Raw genomic sequence first — 20,858 nt, forward strand, 5'->3', positions numbered from 1 at the left:
TTTCTTAAATCCTGTGTTCATGTTGTACCCATTCATTATTGCATTGGTACTGTATTGTTGTATTCATTTGTAATTAATTCCCGTTTATGTACTTGTACATTGTTGTTGGACACTGAAGAAATGTGAGGGGGGGGTTACTGGCCAACCGGCATCAGACTGGTCTGGAATATCAGACTAGCTGTGGTTTGTTTATTTGTTTGTTTGTGGTCTTGTGTGTCTTTTTTAGTTTTATACCTTTGAGTGCCTTTTTATGTGTGTGACATGTTAGTTATGGTTCTAATAGTTGATAATGCTTCTGTACTATAATATATTTTATGTAATGTTTTTGCCTGTTATGTTTAATTTATTGGGCAATAAAGACAGATTTTCGTTAACAAAATGTTTTTCTGAACATCAATGTACCTAAGTACTACACAGATAAGAACATCTGCCTCTGCACCACCACAGTGAACATAATTAACTGTAAAATATATAAAGGCATATGACACTGTTGTCAAAACCCACGCAACTGACATAGACACACTTGCAGACGACATCTTGGAAGTTTGTAATCAATTCTGTATGGTGATGTAACCAAGTGGTGTCCCATTTCATAGGGGTATGTTTTAACCCCTACCACTTACCACTTGGGTTCAAGGGCCAAGGGGTAGGGGTAAGGGTAAGGGGTAAGATGGAGAAATAGGATTCAGCCAAAAACAGGAAGAGCCGGAGGATAAGCCAATGAAAGCAACCTGGGAACACTGAGATCTTTTACCGCGTTCTTGAGAGGTTTTTGGTCAGTATACAGCCATTCCTCCAGCCCAAAATACTCTTAACGTTTAACACAAGAACACTTGGTTACTCAAAATTGGCCCAGATCACCCAAAAGCGTTCCTGATGCCAAACCATATTCAAGAAACTCACATTTTTAACTTGCAAAGCTCTCAAAAAGTCATCCACCGGCTATGCAAGATTTGTTTTCTACCCCTCAGATATTTCTTATTATGTTAGGCCATTGTGGGCAATGCTGCAAATCATGGAGAATACTACCTTGTGTCAATGTAGAATTTAAAGGCTTTAAACAGTAGTGGAATAAAATCATTTGATTTAATTCACAGGATTAACAAAAACTCCATTTGGTTAGTTCATATACAAATGATTTTGATTTATTTGAGTTTCTTCAAAATCCACATTATAAAAGACAAACAATATGTATGAAATAACATGTAGAACTGTATAATGAGACTTCATATTTTATGTAAATAATGAAGGAATTAATGTGAACCTGGGTAACTGTACAGTAAGCAAGAAATAAGGATTTATATACTTATATTACATTTTTGATCAAGCTGTTAGCAACGCAATCACAGACTCCATCCTCCACTCCGATCATTTGAACTGACCTGGCCACCTCTGGGCTCTGTTTAGCTGCCAGTAGGAGAGGTTCAGTGTTGATGAGGATAGCCCGGCAGGGAAAACAGGCCAGCAGCAGAATCAGAACCCACCCCCCCTCTGGAGAATCACACCCACACGCTTCAAGTTACCGCTCCCATACGTCTGCAAGAAACAGGTAGATAAATATGGAGAGTAACCAATACCGATCACACTACTAAGCAAAGGTGTGAACAGGCCAAGAAAACAAAGTTGATACACAATCATATTGTTGAGCTGCCTTTAAGGGGAGAGAAGCTCTGGTGAGATATGAGGGTATCACAAGTGGATGACAAACCAGTGCCAATGGAAATACCAGTGGCATTACCACCTGCAATTGACAAAAAAACATTTTATCTATAAAAAATCCAAAGGCAAGCCTATATAGAACGCAATGACAGCAAACAGGCTGTGAGGCCAGTTTACACATAGGGCTCAATCCCCAAGGGGCAATTTGTGAAACAGCCAGCAGCCGACACAGACAATCATTACAAAACAACAACGACGACCGCAACAATACCATAAAGATTAATCATAGAGAGCACATATCGCAGCAGCAACAACTCCGTTTGTTTTAACTGTTAGTCCTGAAGCTGTACCTACATCCGCCTGCAACAGAGGGCGATCTGCTAAAACTGACTCTGCCTTCTTAAAATCTCTTGATTTTAATATATGGGAGAGGTCGGTCAGAGTAGTGCCTGTGGTTTCCCCCACACACTTTCACAATCCACTGAAATCACATCGGTGTTAAAATTCCGGAGCTTACGGAAGAAATACAACCGTTTGTTGGCTTTCTCTGACACATTCGTCGCCTAAGACAATTCCTAAATCACTGATTAAGACAGGAGAGCTGACAGTAGGACTTTTTCTAAAATCTATTGCCATATATATATATATATATATATATATATATATATATATATATATATATATATACACACACACACACAAACAAAATTGTGTTTGTATTGTAACTAGTTGAAACAAGTTGTCATGGAAGCTTCAAACCAGGAGAATAAACTGCTTGGTAATGTTCTGTTTAACTGAGTGCTTTGCACAATATTTTATATGTAAAGATGTCTATTTGGAAAAAGAAAATCTTGGATATATCAAGTTTGCTAAAAGTTTTAAGTTAACACCAGAAGTTAAAGGCATCATTACATCAACTCATCACTTTTAAAAGCAGAAATTATACAGACCAACAGTGTTTGACGTGAGCATACTCACCAGAAAGAGCTTTCCTGTGGAGGGAATTCTACTACGATGTAGTTTATTTTCCTCCCCAGTGAGTGCGTGTATGATTGGATGATGGCCATATTTGAGTGATTAGGGAAATAATTAGTTGTTCTTTTTCATCATTACATTATAGTCCATAATGAAAAGAAAACATAACTCCGAACATGTATCCCATAAGTTTGAAATATTGCAGTGGGGGCATTCTGTCAGAAATCAATCAATTGGTTCAAAAATCAATCAAATCAATCAAACAAACCTCACTTCAATTTATTTAATTTATATTGTTTATTGATCCCCAGTGGGGACATTACAATTTACACACTGTTTTATCAGTAATCACTACACACAGGCCTGAAATACACACACAGACATGCTCAATACCTATTCATGCACAAATGGAGAGATGTCAGAGTGAGAGGGGGGGGGGCTAGGATCATCTCTCCAGCCACCACTCCACATTTCCATCCTGTCCGTAGGGGCACTTGAACCAGCGTACAAGTCCCCATGGGCACCCCAGATATAAATGTGTATTAATGTGCATAAAGAAGCCAAGAAAAGATGGAAAAATCTCCAAAAGGCATCAAATGACAGATTAGACATTCGTATAATATGTAACAAAAAGTTAGATTTTATTTCCATCATTTACCCTTTCAAAATAACTGAAAACAAAAAATGGCGTCTGCAAAAGTTTAGGGGTGACAGGCACAGACATTTAGCAACGCTCATAAAATATATATATATATATATATATTTTATGAGCGTTGCTCATGTAACAGTGTAGGCTATGTAAACACTGCACACTTTTTCCCACTTTTGTGGAGTCAAGACTATCTGGCTGTGCTGAGAAATCCAAAGTTTGGTAGATAAGGTACATGTGCCTGAGTTTTAAAGGAATTCTACAAATAAGATCTTGACATTGTTTTTAATGGTGGAAGATGAGCACCGACACTCCTGTATGGGTTAGATTTTATTTCCATCATTTACACTTTCAAAATAACTGAAAACAAAAAATGGCGTCTGCAAAAGTTTGGGGGCGACAGGCACAGACATTTGGAGGGGGCTATCGCATACAACGTGTTGGAAATTCGGAAGTTGAAATCAATGTTGGAAAATCAATAGAAATAGACTTATACAAACAAAACCACGTCCATTCATCACCGACACTCCTGTATGGGTTACCTGAGGAGGGGTTTGAACCCATGTCTCCCGGTGGTTGGTCATCAATCCCCACTGATCCATCTCCGGGGCTGAACAACACAAAGACCCGGAGAGAAAGAAGAAACTTCACCTTCGTCAACCTGCAGAGAAACAAAGCTTTCTATACATTAATAAACCTAAAACCTGTGAAGTTAAAGCTGAATTGAAATCATAGACCGTCAAAGAAAGGTTGAAATATGGGAGCTCATCTGGAGGCAAGGGGCGGACTGGCCACCTGGCAGACCGGGCACTTTTCCGGTGAGCACTAGGCTACTTTTTGGGCCGACCTCCGACACTTTATATATTTTGACTTTTTTTTTGTCCGGCCCATAAAAGTGGTACCGTAGGGCTAGATCGGCGGCCCATTGTTTTTTTTTTCTTCCTCCAGTTGACACTGGGCTGGCCAAAAACACTTAAATCCAAAATATCACATAGGCTAGACGTGTCTTTCGGTAGTAGCGGGGCCTTCATCCCAGCTGACGGTGACGGGGGGGGGTCGGGTCGGCGGCCGCGGCTTCCACAGTGAGGAGACAGGGCTGAGTGAGGGTACAACCTGCGGTAAGCTCAACTCCCCTTAAAACACTTTGCCCCTTGACCCCTTGAGCTGCAAAGATTAATCAATTCATTAATTAGTTGTCAACTTTTAAATTAATCGCCAACCATTTTGATAATCGATTAGTTGGTAGGAGTCATTTAAAAAAAAAAAAAAGTAAGATTCTTTGATTCCAGCTCGTTAAATGTGAATATGTTCTAGTTTCTTCACTCCTCTGTGACAGTTACTTAATATCTTTTAGTTGTGGAGAAAACAAGACATTTGAGGACGTCATCTTCCACATTTTTCATAACTTTCTGACATTTTATAGACCAAACAACTACATTTATTAAATAAGAAAATAATCAACAGATTAATCGACTATGAAAATAATCATTAGTTGCAGCCCTATATGCTATACTATATGAGTGCGGCGATCTGAGTCTTGACTGATCTTCTCACCGTTTTATTATTAGGCTATATTAGCCTACCTTTCATTCAGCAAAGTAGCCTACATCTTAATAATAAGCAAAACACCACATTAAAGTTTATCAAACCTTATGCATTTGTGTCCTTAAAAGTAGATAAACGTTGCACATCATGCAAACTTAACAAAATCTGCATTGACAAAAACTCGATAGATAAATGATAGACCTCTTCAAATTACAGCACTGGGTCTCTTCAGTCCCGAAATAAAATATATATATATATATATATATATTTTATGAGCGTTGCTCATGTAACAGTGTAGGCTATGTAAACACTGCACACTTTTTCCCACTTTTGTGGAGTCAAGACTATCTGGCTGTGCTGAGAAATCCAAAGTTTGGTAGATAAGGTACACGTGCCTGAGCTTTAAAGGAATTCTACAAATACGATCTTGACATTGTTTTTAATGGTGGGAGATGAGCATTACAAAGCAAGAGCAGACATTCAGTCATTCACAGATAAAATCCCTGATGAAACAACAATGCATATTATGGCTTCTTTCAGCATGCTTCGTGAGCACAGATGATTAAAAAAACGTTTTCCATCATTTGTTTAGGGCAATTTTCTCTTGGTTATAGTAAATGTAAGTCAATTCTTCATTGTTGCAAACAGGGAATAAAATACAGGGAAATATATTCTGTTGAAACCACAGGAACAGAACAAGTAAACAAATAAAGTGTTTCAAATGCCATTATAAATATATATTTATATATAGAAACACTGTTTGAAATTGTGTTTCCAGCACTGCAGTGGTGGTATTTTTTTCTGATAACTTCAATTTCTCCAGTGAACATGCAGTTCCAGTGTGCGTCAATCCCTTTAATTTTAAGAAACATTCCAAGTGAAAATGCTATAATACGACAGCTTTTCCACAGTATTAAGCTTTACGTAAATCGGTGTTGAACATGATTTTGTGACAAATGTGTTAAGTTCAAGGAACTCAAATGACAGGCTGTCAACCAATGATTGGTTCGGTTTGACAGATCTTCTCTGAGACCCTCCCACTCAATGTGGTTGTCAAAAGCTGAAATTGCACATGGAAATAACCAGTGTTGTACGCACATACTGCAATCCTGAAATGCTTGGGCTATCTGTGCCCATATGTAGTCACTGTCTTACCACTAGATGTGGTCATATTGGGAAATCTGTCATAATAATGCACTTAGTGTAAGGGACATTGTAGTCTAAGAGCTTCCTGACTGTCTACAAAGTTCAGAGTTGTGCAGGTTTTTTTTCATGATCTTGAAAAGCTTGCAGATTGCTTGAAACTTAAAATACTTCAAATTCTCATAAAATTATGTACCATAAATATCTGTTGGAAAGTGTCACCAAGTCTCCTATAGAATGGTGTCTTGTTCTCAGTGGACATGTAAGCACTAAATAGAAAAATAAATAAATGTATGGAGAAAAAAAAAAAGGTTGGAAGGTTGACAGCCACATCACCATGCACTGGAGGGTTCAGTGTTTCAACTGCAGGGGAAGAAAGAGAGTGCTGACAAATAAATGAAAGAAAAGCTGGCAAAATGTAATACATTTCCATAAATTATACTAAATGTCTGTACAAAATGACAGCACATTGAATGTAAGAAGGACTGTATCTCATCCAAACTGTCGTTTCATAAAGTCACATAATACGCATACATCAGCATTCCGCTACTAGATTTATAAAATGGCAAACACAGCTTCAGGCTTGATTTGTGGGATTTCATTTGTGGTATTGGATAAAATCATTTCTCACTCTAGTTTTTGGTTTTGTAAACAGTAACAGTCAAAGAAGCCCTCACCGACAGCCTGGAGAATGTAAACTGCAGCGTTTCTTATCTTAACATGGACAGTCATACAAAAGGCCTGTGTATGAACGGAATCAAACACTGATTCACTGTGTATTAGAGTTTGTGTGCTTGTGTATGTGTGTAAAAGGCCCACTACTCCTCTATCTAAAGATATGCCTGTAAACATTTCCAAATATCTTCCTTCCTTGCCTTTACATTCCTTGTTTGCTCACTGTAGTCACCCATTAATTAAATAAAAGAATAAATAAACACAATAGATTACATAAAATACATTCAAGAACATCAGTTCCTCAATACTGGAATACAAGCAGGTTTTGTTTTTTCTGCTTGCACCACTCTACAGTCTGGCTGTGGGCTGATGGTTTGGTTTATGGGCTACAGTACAAACAGTACTTGCACCTCAACCATCTCAAACTGGCTATCGGATGTTGAGAGGCTTTGAGATCATTTGAATTGTTATAGAGCTCAATGATACCACTGTGTTTCTGAGGTAACTTCACCTCACACTGCCCATACTAAACATGACTGTCGCACTCTGCCCACCCCTGCAGCAGCTGTGGACTCATTGGAGACCTCATGTATTTAAGGTTACACATCACAGGTTGCTTGAATGTTATTTCAAAACACTTTGAAAATGGTGGTGCACTCATAGTGCAGTGAGGGTGCGGAATAGCTGAGTGAGGCAGAAGACGGAGGCGGTGAGCGCGGTGCACTGTTTGGCTAGCAGCTTGGTGCTCAGGTCCTGGCAGCTGCGCTTGCTGTTGGCTCGCTCTGCTGCCAGACAGAAGTCCCTGAATGAGCGAGCCACGTCTGCCAGGCCCGCAACGGCCTCTGCGTTTCTCCGATCACACCGTTCGCAACCGGAGAACCAGAGGCATATACCTGCCAACTCCACCAGGGTCCGGAAACTGTCAGCCAAGGAGTGAAGCATTGCCTCTGGGCTCTGTTCAATCCCCACCACCTTCTGGCAGCCTGACATCAGCCGCCGTGCCTCTATCTGGAGCACCCTCTTGTTCTCAGTAAAGTGGGCAGGGCAGGTGTCCCTTGGGTGGCGACCTCCATGGCCTGTCAAGGATCGGTCAGCGCCACTACTTTCCAGAATGGAAAGGAGCTGGTCCACGTCTACGCGGAGTACTTGGAAACCGGTTGGAGGTTCTGGGAAGTGCTGCTGGCCCAGCCGACTGATGGTGTCCTTGTGCGTTTGAGACAGGAAACGATCCGAGGTGTCAGATAATGGCGAGAGAAGAGGGCTGAGCTCAGAGGTAGAAGAGGAGAAAAGGATGGAGCGGGTGAAAGAGGGGGAGTCGGTGGAGAGAAAGGAGGGACTGGGTGGAGAGGTCACAAGAGGAAGACCTGCTCCAGAAGTAGGAGTCACACCGCTGCTTTGTGTGCGGCAGGAGAACTCGTAGACCGTCAGCTCCTCGTCAAAGCTGTCCCCGCTGCTGAAGCAGTTGGTGTAGACCGGTGGGCAACCACAAGCATCCAGCGGCACCTGCACCCCTTCCACAACTGACTCACATCCAGACGCTAGCACAGAAGTGCAGCCAAACTCAGACTTTAAGGGTGGGGTAGTCCCCACCTCGGCTGGGCCCTTTGTCTGGGATGGATCCTCACAGATGGTAAACACCCTGCAGTCTGAGGAAAGTGTTTTTGATGAGTTTGAAGTCTGCCCTGTAGGGCTACAAAGACCCATCAAAGGTCTGTCGCTACTGGTCCGACTCACTTGTTGTGACTGACTATGAAAAGGGAGTCCTGGTCCATTAAGATTCTGCGTGGTCACCACTATCGGAGGGGGGACAGAACGTGACGGATTGTTCATTTTATAACCTGGAATGTCTTCACCTGGACTTCTGACCATCATCTTTGATTCTGGAGCATCTTTTACAGGGCCAGGAGTGTCCATCTTTAGGCCTGAAGTGTCTCTTTGAAGGCTGTTCACTATGGAGGCCGGAGGCTCCGTTATTGGTCCTGGTGTGTTCTTGACAGGCCCAGTGTACAGAAGTTGATTTTGGTGTTGGGGTTTGGGCTCAGTTTGGACAGGCAATAGAGAGCTTGCTTCCTCCACCTCTAACACAGAATGAAAACTCTTTGCTAAGTTCTTTTCAACCAAACTCTCCCCGTCCCTCTCGGATCCTATGACCGTTGTATCTGAATCGTCTGACTCCACTGATTCTGCAGTTGGGTACATTTCAAAGTCTATTGTTTGTGTGACGTTATCAACGTCTGTAACTTTAATGATGATCTCTCTGTCATCCCTACTTTTGTCCTCAGGAGGACTCTGAGGTACATTCCCCTCCACAATTTGGTTGAGGGTTTCCTGGGAGCGCGATAAATATAGTGGCAAATTTTGAATCTTCCCTCTGAGTGTGGAGGCAGATAAGCTACCCATAAAGCTAGGGGAACATGTCTGGAAGAGGAAGCGAGTGGGAGACGGAGGCGCTTTGCAGAGATTGTGGACTGTGGGTGTTTTAGCTTCCACTAAGCTAGAACTAGCTAAACTAGCTTTGGCTTCATCACTTCGGGGTTTGTCTACATTTTCTTTCAAACATGAAGCACTATCACGTGTAACCTTACTTTGCAATCTGGTACCTGAATCAAATGTAGGAGATGTGGCTTTAGTTGCAGCTCCAAGCTTTGCAGTGATAGAGTTTATAGCTCGAGTGTAATCAGAATTTACCAAATGAATCCTTGTATGAGCCTCAGTGTCGGTAAGAGACTTAATAGTTATTTGAGACTCGCCTTTACTTGGTATAGCCGAATTTGCACTGATGCTATGCTTTGTAGCTATAGCGCAGTCATCTTTCTTGTAATTTGAACTAGAATTTAAGGAATTAGTCACCTCATCGTCATCAAAAACATTGTCAGAATTGCTGCTGTCAGTAACTTCATCACTAGTAGTCATAGCAGAGCTAGAAACACAAATGGCGTCCTCATTAACACTGGTGGTGATATCTAAATATAATTGTGCTTTTTTAGTGTGACTTTGCTTTCCAATGGGCCTCTCCTCAGAATGAGACATTTTGGTTGAGGTTCCCGTGTTTTCGCTGCACCCTTCTTCCGTCAAAAAACAGTCACTTTGGGATTTTTGAAGAACTGGTATTGGAGGTAGAGGGGATGAGGGTGGAGGTGGGGGTGGTGAGTATGATGGAGGGTTTGACCTTTCACACACACCTTCAAGCTTAAGTTCCTCTACGTATGAGTTTTGCTCTAGGGCAATCAGATGCACTCCCAAAAGGCCATTACTACTCTTTTTAGTCACATCTATCAAACATGTAGGCGGTGTGTGGGCCTCCGGCTGCCTCTCTGCACCTATGAGGGGTCTGCCTGAACTGGGTGAGTACTCGCTCACAACTTCTTTCTTCTCTTTCCCCCCTTTACCTTTCTCCGCACTGCTTTCTGGTAAAAACATATGATTAGTGAATGGCCCATTCCCTGACACACTGGGTGTCTCCTCCTCCTCTCTCTCCTCTTTTGCCTCACTCATCTCCCTCTGTTCCCCCCCTTCCTCCTTTCCGTCACCCCTCCGGTCAGCACTCTCCTTCCCATCTGGATCCACCCGGCAGCGGACAACAGTGATGGTAGGAGACGCTGCCTTCACCACATCTGTGACAGATTTGGATTCCATTGCATCGGGTTCCATCTCCATTTCTTGTTTCCTGGTCCTGGAGGGGGCTGGTGGGTTTCTAGTCTGCTCTTGAGACCCCAAACCACGGGGAGAGCCAGGTCCATGCAAGCAGGGTTTGGACAGGATTGGCTTTGACTCGAGCTGAGCCGGCTCCCCTTCAGAGTGAGTCAAAGAGGAGACAGTAGGACTGGGATTCTGGGTTTGCTTAGAATGTTCAGGATCTAAACTCAGTATTTGTGAATCATTGGCTTCTGCTAAAAGGTTCTTGTGACGCCTGCTCAAGACCAGGTCCTGCTTGTCTGGATCTGGCTCTGGATATGACACCCTAGAAGTGTAATCCGTTTCTACGAAGGAACGGCGCTTACGGGATCTTTTCCTGAGCTGAAACAATGTTTCTCTGCCTCCTCCTTCCTCGTCTCCTTCTTTTCTGTCTTCTTCCACTATTCCATCTCTGTCTGTGTCTGTCACCGAGACTCTGATGTCACTGAGGCTGAGTGTGCTGAGGAAGTCCAGTTTCATCTCTGTGCGAATATCTGCAAGACAGAAAAATTGAAATGAACTCAACAGACCAGAACTACAGGGGGGACAATGGAGAGGGCCAAGGAGAAGAATAACTTATTCAACAGGTTTAACCAGCCCTTGCCCCCCCCACCCCCACCGCAGCAATGTTCCCTTCCCTCCACACACCTCCCCCTGACACCACCACATCCCAGTCTACACACCTCCCCCCCAACACCGCAATACCCCCTTCTGCACACCTCCCCCCCAACACCACATCACCACAGACCAGGTCTAAGGACAGCTGAGGAAAGTCCGGCCCAGGAAAGCAGCAGGCCCGGATAAAGTGTGTCCGAGACTGCTGAAGACCTGCGCAGCACAACTGGGGGAGCCACTCCAACGGATCTTCAACCTTAGCCTGCAGCTAGGGAGAGTGCCCACCATTTGGAAGACATCCTGCATCGTTCCAGTTCCCAAGAAGAACAGGCCCAGCGAGCTGAATGACTTCCGACCGTGGCACCCACTTCACACCTGATGAAGACGTTGAGGCGGCTTTTCCTCAGCCTCCTCAGACCTCAGGTACAGCACCCCAGGACCGCCTACAGTTTGCGTACCCCAGTGTTGTGTGGAGGACGCCATCCTCTACCTGCTACACGCGTCCACTCCCATCTGGATAAGGGGAATGGCACAGTGAGGGTCCTCTCTTGGACTTCTCCAGTGCCTTTAATACCATCCGGCCCCCTATACTCCACACTTGATCAGGATGGGATTGGACCCCTATCTAATTTAATTTATTTTTATTTTAATCTGTTTATTAATCCCCAATGGGGAAATTACAATTCCCACTCTGGGTCCACACTTTGTTAGTAACCACACAGTCCTGAACTACACACACACACATCTCAGGATCTATACATGCACTAATGGGAAGATGTCAGAGTGAGTGGGCTGCCAGCTGAACCAGCGCCCTGAGCGGGTGGGGGTACGGTGCCTGCTCACAGCACCTGGCGGTGCCCAGGAGGTGAACTGGCATCTCTCCAGCCACCAATCCACACTCCCTACTTTTTGGTCCAAACGGGAACTTGAACCAGTTAGCCCCTCCGTTCCCAACCCAACCCCTATGGACTGAGCTACTGCCACCCCCAATGGACTGGATCAGAGACTACCTCACCGACAGGCCCCAGTATGTCAGGCTAAAGGACTCATGTCTGACACTGTGGTCAGCAGCACTGGAGCCCCCCAGGGCACAGTGCTGGCTCCTCTTCTCTTCACCCTGTACACCTCACTTCTGTTACAACTCAGAGCTGTGTCACTACAAAGTATGCAGATGACACAGCCATCGTGGGTGTATCAGGGGCGACCGGGAGAGGAGTATCGGAGTCTGGTGGGGGACTTTGCTCTCTAGTGTCGCACTAACTGCCTACAGCTCAACACCTCTAAGACGAAGGAGCTGGTCGTTGACTTTGGGGTCCAGACCAAGACTGCAACCGGTCCGTTAAGGGTTGGTGGAGGCGGTCAATCATACAAATACCTCGGGCTGTGGCTGGACAACAAACTGGACTGGACAACACACAGCACCACCTATACAGGAAACACAGAGCCGGCTGTACTTCCTGAGGAGGCTGCGCTCCTTTAACATCTGCAGCAAATGCTGTGGATGTTTTACCAGTCGTGGTCCCCAGTGTCCTCTCTACACTGTGTGGTGCTGGGGGGGGCAGCATATCAAAGACACCCACAGCTGGATAAACTGATCAGGCGGGCCGGCTCGGTTGTCGGCATGAAGCTGCTCACTGGTGACGGTGGCAGAGAGGAGGACATTGGACAAACTGCTGGACATTACTGACAATGCCAGCCACCCCCTGCACACCGTCATCAGCACCCAGAGCCGTTTCAGTGGAAGGCTGCTCCTTCCCAAGTGCCGGACCAACAGACTCGGACTCCTCGTCCCTCATGCCATCAGACTATACACTCCTCACTAAGGGGGAGGAAATAGGGCAGAGAGGACAATACATACATACATACATACACATACATACACATACATACATCCACACATACATACATCTACATACATACACACCTGGACTTAAATTCACACCTGGTCACTTTATAATATTTTAACACTGGACTACCACTGACACTTTTATAATTTATGTCTTTTCTTTGTTTATTTGACGAATGTTCTTATTGTTGTTATTTTTTTTTATTGGTATTTTGTCTTTATACTGTCTTATCTATTTTTTATTTCTTTTTTCTTGCTAAAACTGCTGCTGGAACTTTCATTTCGGCTGAGTCATCCCAAAGGATCAATAAAGAGAAGTCGAAGTCGAAGTCTAACACATTAACCTCCTGCAACAACAACACTTTATTTTCCCTTAGATTTGTCTGATTGTGATTTTGTGAACTAATTTATCCATATATTAGGGAGTTGAACGTCACTATCTTTGGGTATGGGTGTCGTTTTTCACTGGGGATGGGGGAGACATTCAAGTCTTATTTTTTTCTCCCTCACTTTTATAGCTTTAGTTAGATAAGTCTATATCCTTTGCATTCAACTTCCGGTATTGCTGCGGTGCTGCAGGAAAATCCGCCAGATGCATGTATTTTCCGTTTCCTTCTGCTTTCTTTGTGTTGGAATTTTAAATTCAGTGGATTTATGAGGACTATAATTTACTGCTCCTCTGATCTCTGCAGGGTAAATCCAGCTAGCTAGACTATCTGTCCAATCTGAGTTTTCTCTTGCACGACTATTTTGCAGCGGCTCTGTGCGAGGCTTAGTGCCGCCCATGACAATTGTGATTGGTGTTGATTGGTTGAAAGAAATGCCATTAAACCAGAACATATTTTCCTTCCATCCCCCAATACTACAGTATGTGAAATAGCCAGACCCTCCTTGTATGCGTTTTGGAGGAGGGTCTGGCAAAGGGGGACTACAGTTTGATTTACTCGACTATTACAAATGGTTATACAATCTTTTATAAAACATGTCATTGTCATGAAGTATCAGGTCTCTATCGAGTAAATTAAACAAGATTTGTACGTAGGTTTGGTGCATTATCAATTCAGCATAGACTCCAACAACCAATTTCATCATAGTGTTTTGTTTTGGTTAAAGAACCACTAACTTTATTGTGTCCCCATTCCCTTTTAAAACCATGTTTGATGGGTATAATTGAAATGTTGCTGTACTTTTTTAATGTGTGAAAATTAAAAAAAAACTGAGAAAATTCTGGAAAAAGAAATTGAAGAAATAGGTGGCTGCGTCCACTACGTGTCTACTGTTCTTTGGTTTTGGATTGTTTGATCACCGTGGATATATATATATATCTTATTGGAGTAGAAGTATAAAGTAACCCACAAATTAGAAATACTAAAGTATTTTAAAACTGTATCAGAGCACAGTGCTTGAGTCAGTGTACTTAATTACTTTCCACCACGTCCACTGGACTAATTATCTTTTGAGAGCTATGTTAAGTGTAATGGATGAAATGATGTATTTTCTGGTGGGAAAGCATGGTTTCACTTCGCTCTAAAGGCTCTATAGTCTGAATCTATATAATTAGTTGACCACATCCAGGACTCTGGTTCAGTAGGTGTGGTCAGTAGTGTGATCTAGTACTTTCTTGGCAACCATGTTACATTGCTGTATAATGCTGGTTATGCCCCTTTTGTGGAGTAAAACATTCAACCACTAGATGGCAGCAAATGTGTTTTCATGACTCCACAGGGCTTCAAAATGATAATTGCGATGAAATAATAACCACATCACCTCTTGGCATGGCCCCTGAGCTTGGGTCTTCAGGTGAGGTGAAACGATCTCTGGCGTCAAAGAACTCTTCATCAGAGCTGCTGTCTCCGAAGCCGGGCGGTGGCTGAAGGATGGGAATAGACTCCAAGTCAACCGCCTTACCACTATCCTCCTCCACCTTCTCCCCATCTTCTTCCTCATTACGATGCAGGGTGTGGGGAAGGCTGCGAGCACTGTCGGGGGTGATGTTGGAGCAGAGTTTGTAGTAGCAGCGAGCGTCGCTTTGGTCGAAGTTAAACACAAACTCCAAGTGGGAGGAGGAGGACGGAGAAGGGGATAGCAGATGTTCTCCAAGACTTTGAGAACATCTGCTTGAGCTTCCTCTTTCATCTGCTCTGCTCAGCGACTCGCCCGTCTCTTTCAACATCTTCCTCCTCCTCCACCTCCGCCTCCTCAACTCCTCTTCTTCATCATCCTCGCTGGCCTCTGGAGGGCTCGGCAGGAAGTCCACGAGGCGGGAGAGCTCAGCGAAACACAGGGAGCTGTCATCGGAGCAGGGGTTTCCTGAGCCCTTTTGGACATGGCGAAGGCTTGGAGAGGAGGGGTCAGGTACGAAGAGTTGGGGGTCGGCGCCATCGCCTGACCTCCTGCAGCCGCCGCTACCGCTGTCGTGAGTTGTGAGGTGTATGAGGGGATGGGTGTGGGCTGGTGGAGGGGCGAGGAACTGGGACTGAACGTGCCTGTGAGAGTAGTGTGGATGAATCTGTAGGGGAGGGTGGCCGTGGGCATGAGTGTGTGAGGGAGCCTTGGGGTGGAAGGAGGAAGAAGAACATGAAATCAAGTCATCTTCCTCCAAAGCATCGAGGGAGTCGCTGGAGGGGCTGGTGACGACACGAGAGTCAGTATTCCAAGAATCTGATGCTTCTGACAGTGACACAGATGGCTGCTCCTCTGCTGCGCGCACCTCTTTTTCACCTTCTCGTCCCAGGTTTTCCCTCTGTTCCCCAGGATTGTTGTCCGTTACTTGAGCCTGTGTTGGTTGACAATCATGCGCTCTCTCCGTCTCCTCCTCGTGCTCTGGATCTTCTTTCTTATTCTCTCTGTTTTTATCTAGGGGAGACTTCTCCTTTGCGTTGTCGGCATCCTTTTCTTCCTTCTGCTTTTTATCTTCCCACGGTTTATCTCCCTTTTCTCTGCCATCTTTGCTTCTCCTTCGATTCCTGTCTTTTTTTTTTCTTCCATCTGGGTCTGACGAGGACCTGACGCGAGGACATGGCCTCTCGTCATGAGACACCTGGGTGACCAGCGCTTCCAAGTCGGAGGAGGTGTCTGAGTCGCTGCCACGCCGTGACACGTAACCTGTGAACACACACCAACATGGAAACAAGACAAGTTATTGATTATTTAGACCATCCTGGTGTGTGACTTTACTGTATGGATGTATGCATCCTTTTTATGGCTGTACATTACTGGAAATGTGTACCCTCCTCAGCCGACACTCTGTGCTTCTTGGAATCGTGTATCCAGGGAAAGACGTTGAGGCTGGGGTCAACAAACACTCGACAGTACCCTGCTATTAGGCAGGACATATCTTTGGCAGCGGCTGACTCCAATAGCAACGTGATGGGCTTTGCATGAGAAAGGAAAACAAGGAAAGCGAGGGAACGGAAAGACAATATAAGCAGTGGAAAAAAAACACTAAGCATATAGTAATCCTGTCGTATCCAAAAGGCTCATACTATTGATGAAAACGCAGTTCTTCTTCTTTTCATGCTGAAGTCTGCACATTGTTTACAGGAAAGGGTAGACAAAACAATGCACACAGCTCAGTAAAAAAAACATTTTAAAGTAATACATCACAACTAAAAACACAGCTACATGTTAAGCTGAATGCTAATTCATAGTATTCTTAAGCTATAAAAGAGGCAGGCTGATTCGTTAAGCTTCAGACTTCCAAAGAGGCTGAATCTTCTGTGAGCAAACTGCCGCTGCATCTAACAGCACCAACAGAAGGTGAACAAATAATACTAATTGGCACGCAACCCTAATATAACCTATCTTTAAAAAGCAGTGCTTATAATGCTGATATACAGACTTCAAAGTAAAAGTGCTTTTTGATGAGGTTTACAGTAGTTAGGGCTTGGTATCATTTGAACATTTTAGATACCGGTACTTTGACCAGTTTTATAAAATCTATTTTAACAAAAAGAAATTACAACATAACAACACAAACCTTTATTTTTCAGCTCTTACTATGTGAGCCGTCTTTGTGTAACGCAGAGTTTTTCCTGCGTGCCTCTACGACATGTAACTCTAAGCAGCCAATCACACGCATTTTCAGATCTTGGTAGACGCATGCTGCATGCCTTTTGGCTCACTGATGGTGATGAGAGTTGCTCCTTAGGTATGTTGGGTATTGAATGACATGACACTTTTTGATACTCCAAACTAAGGAGGCCACTCGGTTGGTGCCTAAAAAGCAGGAGCGTTTCTGGGATCACACCTTTAGGGCCTTTCTGGCACAACCACCAAATGGCCAAAACAATATTTCTGTTAGCCCTTTCCTTGACTGGGTTACAGGTGCATACCATTGGCGACAGCGACACAATATATTAAACCTGTTTCAAGCCCTTTGAACCTGTAATTTTTTGTCCTCTGTAACTAACAGACAAGTTTGCAAACACTAACTCGAATGGGCTTGAAAGGGTCTAAAATAAAAGTATTGAATTCAGTACCCAGTAGCCCAAGCAGTGCTTTGTCTCCCTCCTGTGTGTTGGGTGTGTGGGTATATTCCTGTTCTTACCTTGATGTCCTGCAGGTAGATTTTCACCAGGCTGACCTTGTCGGATTCAGGCAGCAGCTCGATGCGCGTGATGCTGGTGAACTCTGTGAGGGGGGACAGGATGCCCAGTTTGTGGTTGACCACCTGACTCACCCCGTACCGCGCCCCCACCAACAGGGTCACCATTGACTCCCTGTCCTGAAGCTGAATGGGCATCGTCGAACAAAAAGACAGAGGAGAATTTGTAGATAATGACAATGAACTGCATCTCAACAAAACATAAATATACATAGAAGCTGTGTCTCAAATCAGAAAGTTACATTTACTCTCTGTTCAAGTGTAATGCTGGATAGGTTAATGAAAATAATGAATTATATTTTGAATGTGATATTTTGGGAGTAAAATCGAAACCTGCAACGTAATCACTAACATTTCTCAGGTAATGTCAGGTAATTATACTGCCCTACAAAGGCAAAAGACCTTAAGCGCCAGAGTGAGGAATTGAGAAAAATGATTTTCAAATTTTGTACTTGTCCAGCCAAATTAATTATAGGCAGGACACTGGAAATCTGGCAAGTGGATACAATGTATCTACATAAAAAAAATCTTAAGCTCAAACTTGACATTTGACTTCTATTTTGAAGTTAATGTACTCTGCCTTTGTATTGTCTGCAAAAAGTGAAAGTTCATGGCAAAAGGCAGTAAGTTCCAAATGATCAATATTTGGTTGCTGATCACCATTTACAAAATCATTAAAGCAACATGTCTACAAAATGTAGTGATCATGGCCTGTATGTCTGATGATTTACAATTATTTAGCATTTCAAAACAAAGTCAAAGAGCAGTCACGGGGTGATATGGTGTTTTGCTTTGGTTTCTCCTGGGCTTTTAGAAGTTACTGTAAAGACAACCCAACAAAACTGGCTCATGTCTTCAATGTCCCAAAAATATCATGTCTTTTGCCTTGGCAGTGCAGTAGTACAATGTTTTATCTGAAGTAGAAGTAAACAGTAAGTCAGTAGTATATTACAGTTGGGATGCATATTAAGTAGGGTTAGGTTAAGTTAGGGTTTTTTAACCGTAATATTAGTTCCCCCAGCCTGACTATGGTCCCCCAGTGGCTAGAAATGGCGATAGGTGTTGTTCTGTTTATTGTTGTTAACTGCCATGTTTGTCTTAGGACTATCTGTGTTAGGGGTCAAAGACGGTGTGGAAGGCACTGCTGCAACTTGGCTGTGCCATTCCTACTGACCCCCTGTCCTAATTGCCTTCATCCCGGGTGGACAGAATAGGGCCAAGTACAGCAGAGGGTCAGCAGGAGGAGGAAGAGGAGAAAAGCCGTCTGGGGCCAAAGAAAGAACGAGAGAGACGATAAGCTGCTTGAGCTTATAAAGGCAGACATTAGGTAGCAGAAGGAGGAAGATTAGAAAATGGACAGGCTCTTCTCTCAACTAGAAAAATTAGTTAAGAAATAAAAGAACGTAGCAAACAGGAAATGCTCGGTAGACCAGACTGTCTCATTTCGGAGACCGCCTGATTGGGGCTTAGTGGTTGAAGGACGTGCCGAGGTAGAGTCCGAGTCAAGTCTCAAGTCTCTCGTGGTTAGATTGAGTGTTCTATCAACTGCTGCATTTCATCCAGGCAGCCAGAACACTGCATAGCTATATAAAAATTGAAAGCATTGCAGCCAGCGGGACAAAAATAATTACATAAATCTACTACCACACGTTTGGCAAACAAATGCTCATCTTTTCATAATATCTAGCGAATGACAGTCAGCGTTAACTCTCCTATTTTGTAGCTAAAGCAAGAAGCAAGCTAACATTAGATGGCCAATGCTGAGCTAAACATGTTTGCCAACATATCAGGGTGTGTCTTCAGGTACCTGATAAAACTAGATGTGTTTGAGCCAGAAACCTTTTATCTTTATGCCACATATTTTGCTTCAGCGCTTCTTGCGTGTGGGCCTTGTTGTCTGAAGTTTTAAACCTAAGCTTCTGATGAATGGCACAGGAGCTGCCGGTGCGGTCAACATGTGTATTGTCTCTTTTACGTTTAGTTGCGCGCAGCAGATATACGTCATGTATTACCTGTTACGTAGGTAAGTTACAAGAGTCTCACATCTCGAGTCCAAGTGGAGTCAGAATTCTTTTTAGGACGAGTCACAGTCAAGTCTAAAGAACTGTGTGTGTGACTTAAGTGTGACTCGAGTCGGAGTCTCAAACTCGAGTCCCCATCTCTGAACTGGGACACAGCCATAGTAAACTGCAAGAAATCCTACCATCATGGTGGCACTGAAGGATTTCCCTCCAAATGACTTGAGTTCACTCAGCTCCTCCAGGTAGTTTAACCGTGTCTGATCAACTGACAAACCCTTCTGCTTTGGATCGTTCTGGGATTGGCTCTTCTTCATGTGGTAAGTGATGGCCTTCCTCAGATCTTTCTCTCGCATGTTCCTCAACAAGGTGGATGACACAAAGTTCTCTATGCCCCACGTCTTCCTAGAGCAAACACAGAAACAAAGGCTGAGGGGGGCTGTTTGTGTTTACAAGACTGTTAGAGAGTTAACACTGTATACAAGATGTGGGAATTTAGAGTAAATGTGACTGGATTAGCATCTCCTTTGAATTTCAAATCGTGAAATGCAAGGTAGGACCAGCATGGAACCCCCCTTTGCTTTGTGATCTTTACTAGGCATAAAATCCAGTGTTAATCATAGTTTAATTTATTGGATGAAAAATGTGTGTGTGTCTCACGTGATCATCTTCAAGTTGGTCTTTGGTGACTGTCCACAGCTCACCAATCTCTCCTGGATGTGCAGTGCAGCAAGTCGCAGGGCGGTGTTACACCTCATTTCGATTGCAAAGCGCTCCTGCAGCACATCATTCACCCCCTAATACACACAAACCATACAACACAGTACAGATGGTAAAATTGACATACAAAAGAATTAAAAAAACAAAAAACAGAACCAAATCAGAAACAATTTAATGTTATGTAGACATTTCAGGACCAACAATGGTTTGTTAACTAGTGGTATGTCTCATTTGTGGCATTTACTTTAACAACAGGAGGTAGTTTAAAATAATAAAATAGTAGTATCATAATATATATATATATATATATATATATAAAATATTAAAATAATAGTATAAAAATAGTAACAGGATTTTCTGTATAAACAGGGCAGGAATAAAACTGTGCTGGGATTTGAATGAATAAAAAACTGCATATTTAAAAACAAGCTGACCTTTCGGTCTGCCGATATACATCACGGTGAAATGTGTCAACGGCAGCAATAACTGGACTTTTTGGAGGCGTTGTAAAACTTTGCTTTAGGTTAAGTTAAAGCGCCCATATTATGGTCCTTTTCAGGTTTATAATTGTATTTTGAGGTTGTACCAGAATAGGTTTACATGGTTTCATTTTCAAAAACCACCACATTTTTGTTGTACTGCACATTGCTGCAGATCCTGTTTTCACCCTGTGTGTTTAGGTCTCTGTTTTAGCTACAGAGTGAGACATCTCACTTCTATACTATCTTTGTT

At 43.3% G+C, this 20,858-nt stretch overlaps 1 protein-coding gene across 2 annotated transcripts in view; it reads right to left on the minus strand.

The window, feature by feature from the left end:
* Positions 1–5,252: 5,252 nt before the first annotated feature.
* frmpd1a (FERM and PDZ domain containing 1a) overlaps positions 5,253–20,858 on the minus strand; it is a 51,312-nt gene continuing 35,706 nt past the window's right edge. Inside the window, exons 11-16 of one of the 2 annotated variants that reach the window (XM_032536039.1) lie at positions 20,067–20,203; positions 19,592–19,811; positions 17,332–17,514; positions 16,012–16,156; positions 14,550–15,887; positions 5,253–10,815 (exon numbers count right to left, since the gene is read on the minus strand). In XM_032536039.1, the coding sequence (XP_032391930.1) occupies positions 7,304–10,815; positions 14,550–15,887; positions 16,012–16,156; positions 17,332–17,514; positions 19,592–19,811; positions 20,067–20,203 (5,535 nt within the window). In that variant the 3' untranslated portion in view covers positions 5,253–7,303. The remainder of the gene's footprint in view (positions 10,816–14,549; positions 15,888–16,011; positions 16,157–17,331; positions 17,515–19,591; positions 19,812–20,066; positions 20,204–20,858) is intronic. The other variant, XM_032536045.1, reaches the window with a different exon arrangement.

The sequence above is a fragment of the Etheostoma spectabile genome, chromosome 2 (genome assembly GCF_008692095.1).
Source record: "Etheostoma spectabile isolate EspeVRDwgs_2016 chromosome 2, UIUC_Espe_1.0, whole genome shotgun sequence".
Taxonomy (NCBI): Eukaryota; Metazoa; Chordata; class Actinopteri; order Perciformes; family Percidae; genus Etheostoma; species Etheostoma spectabile.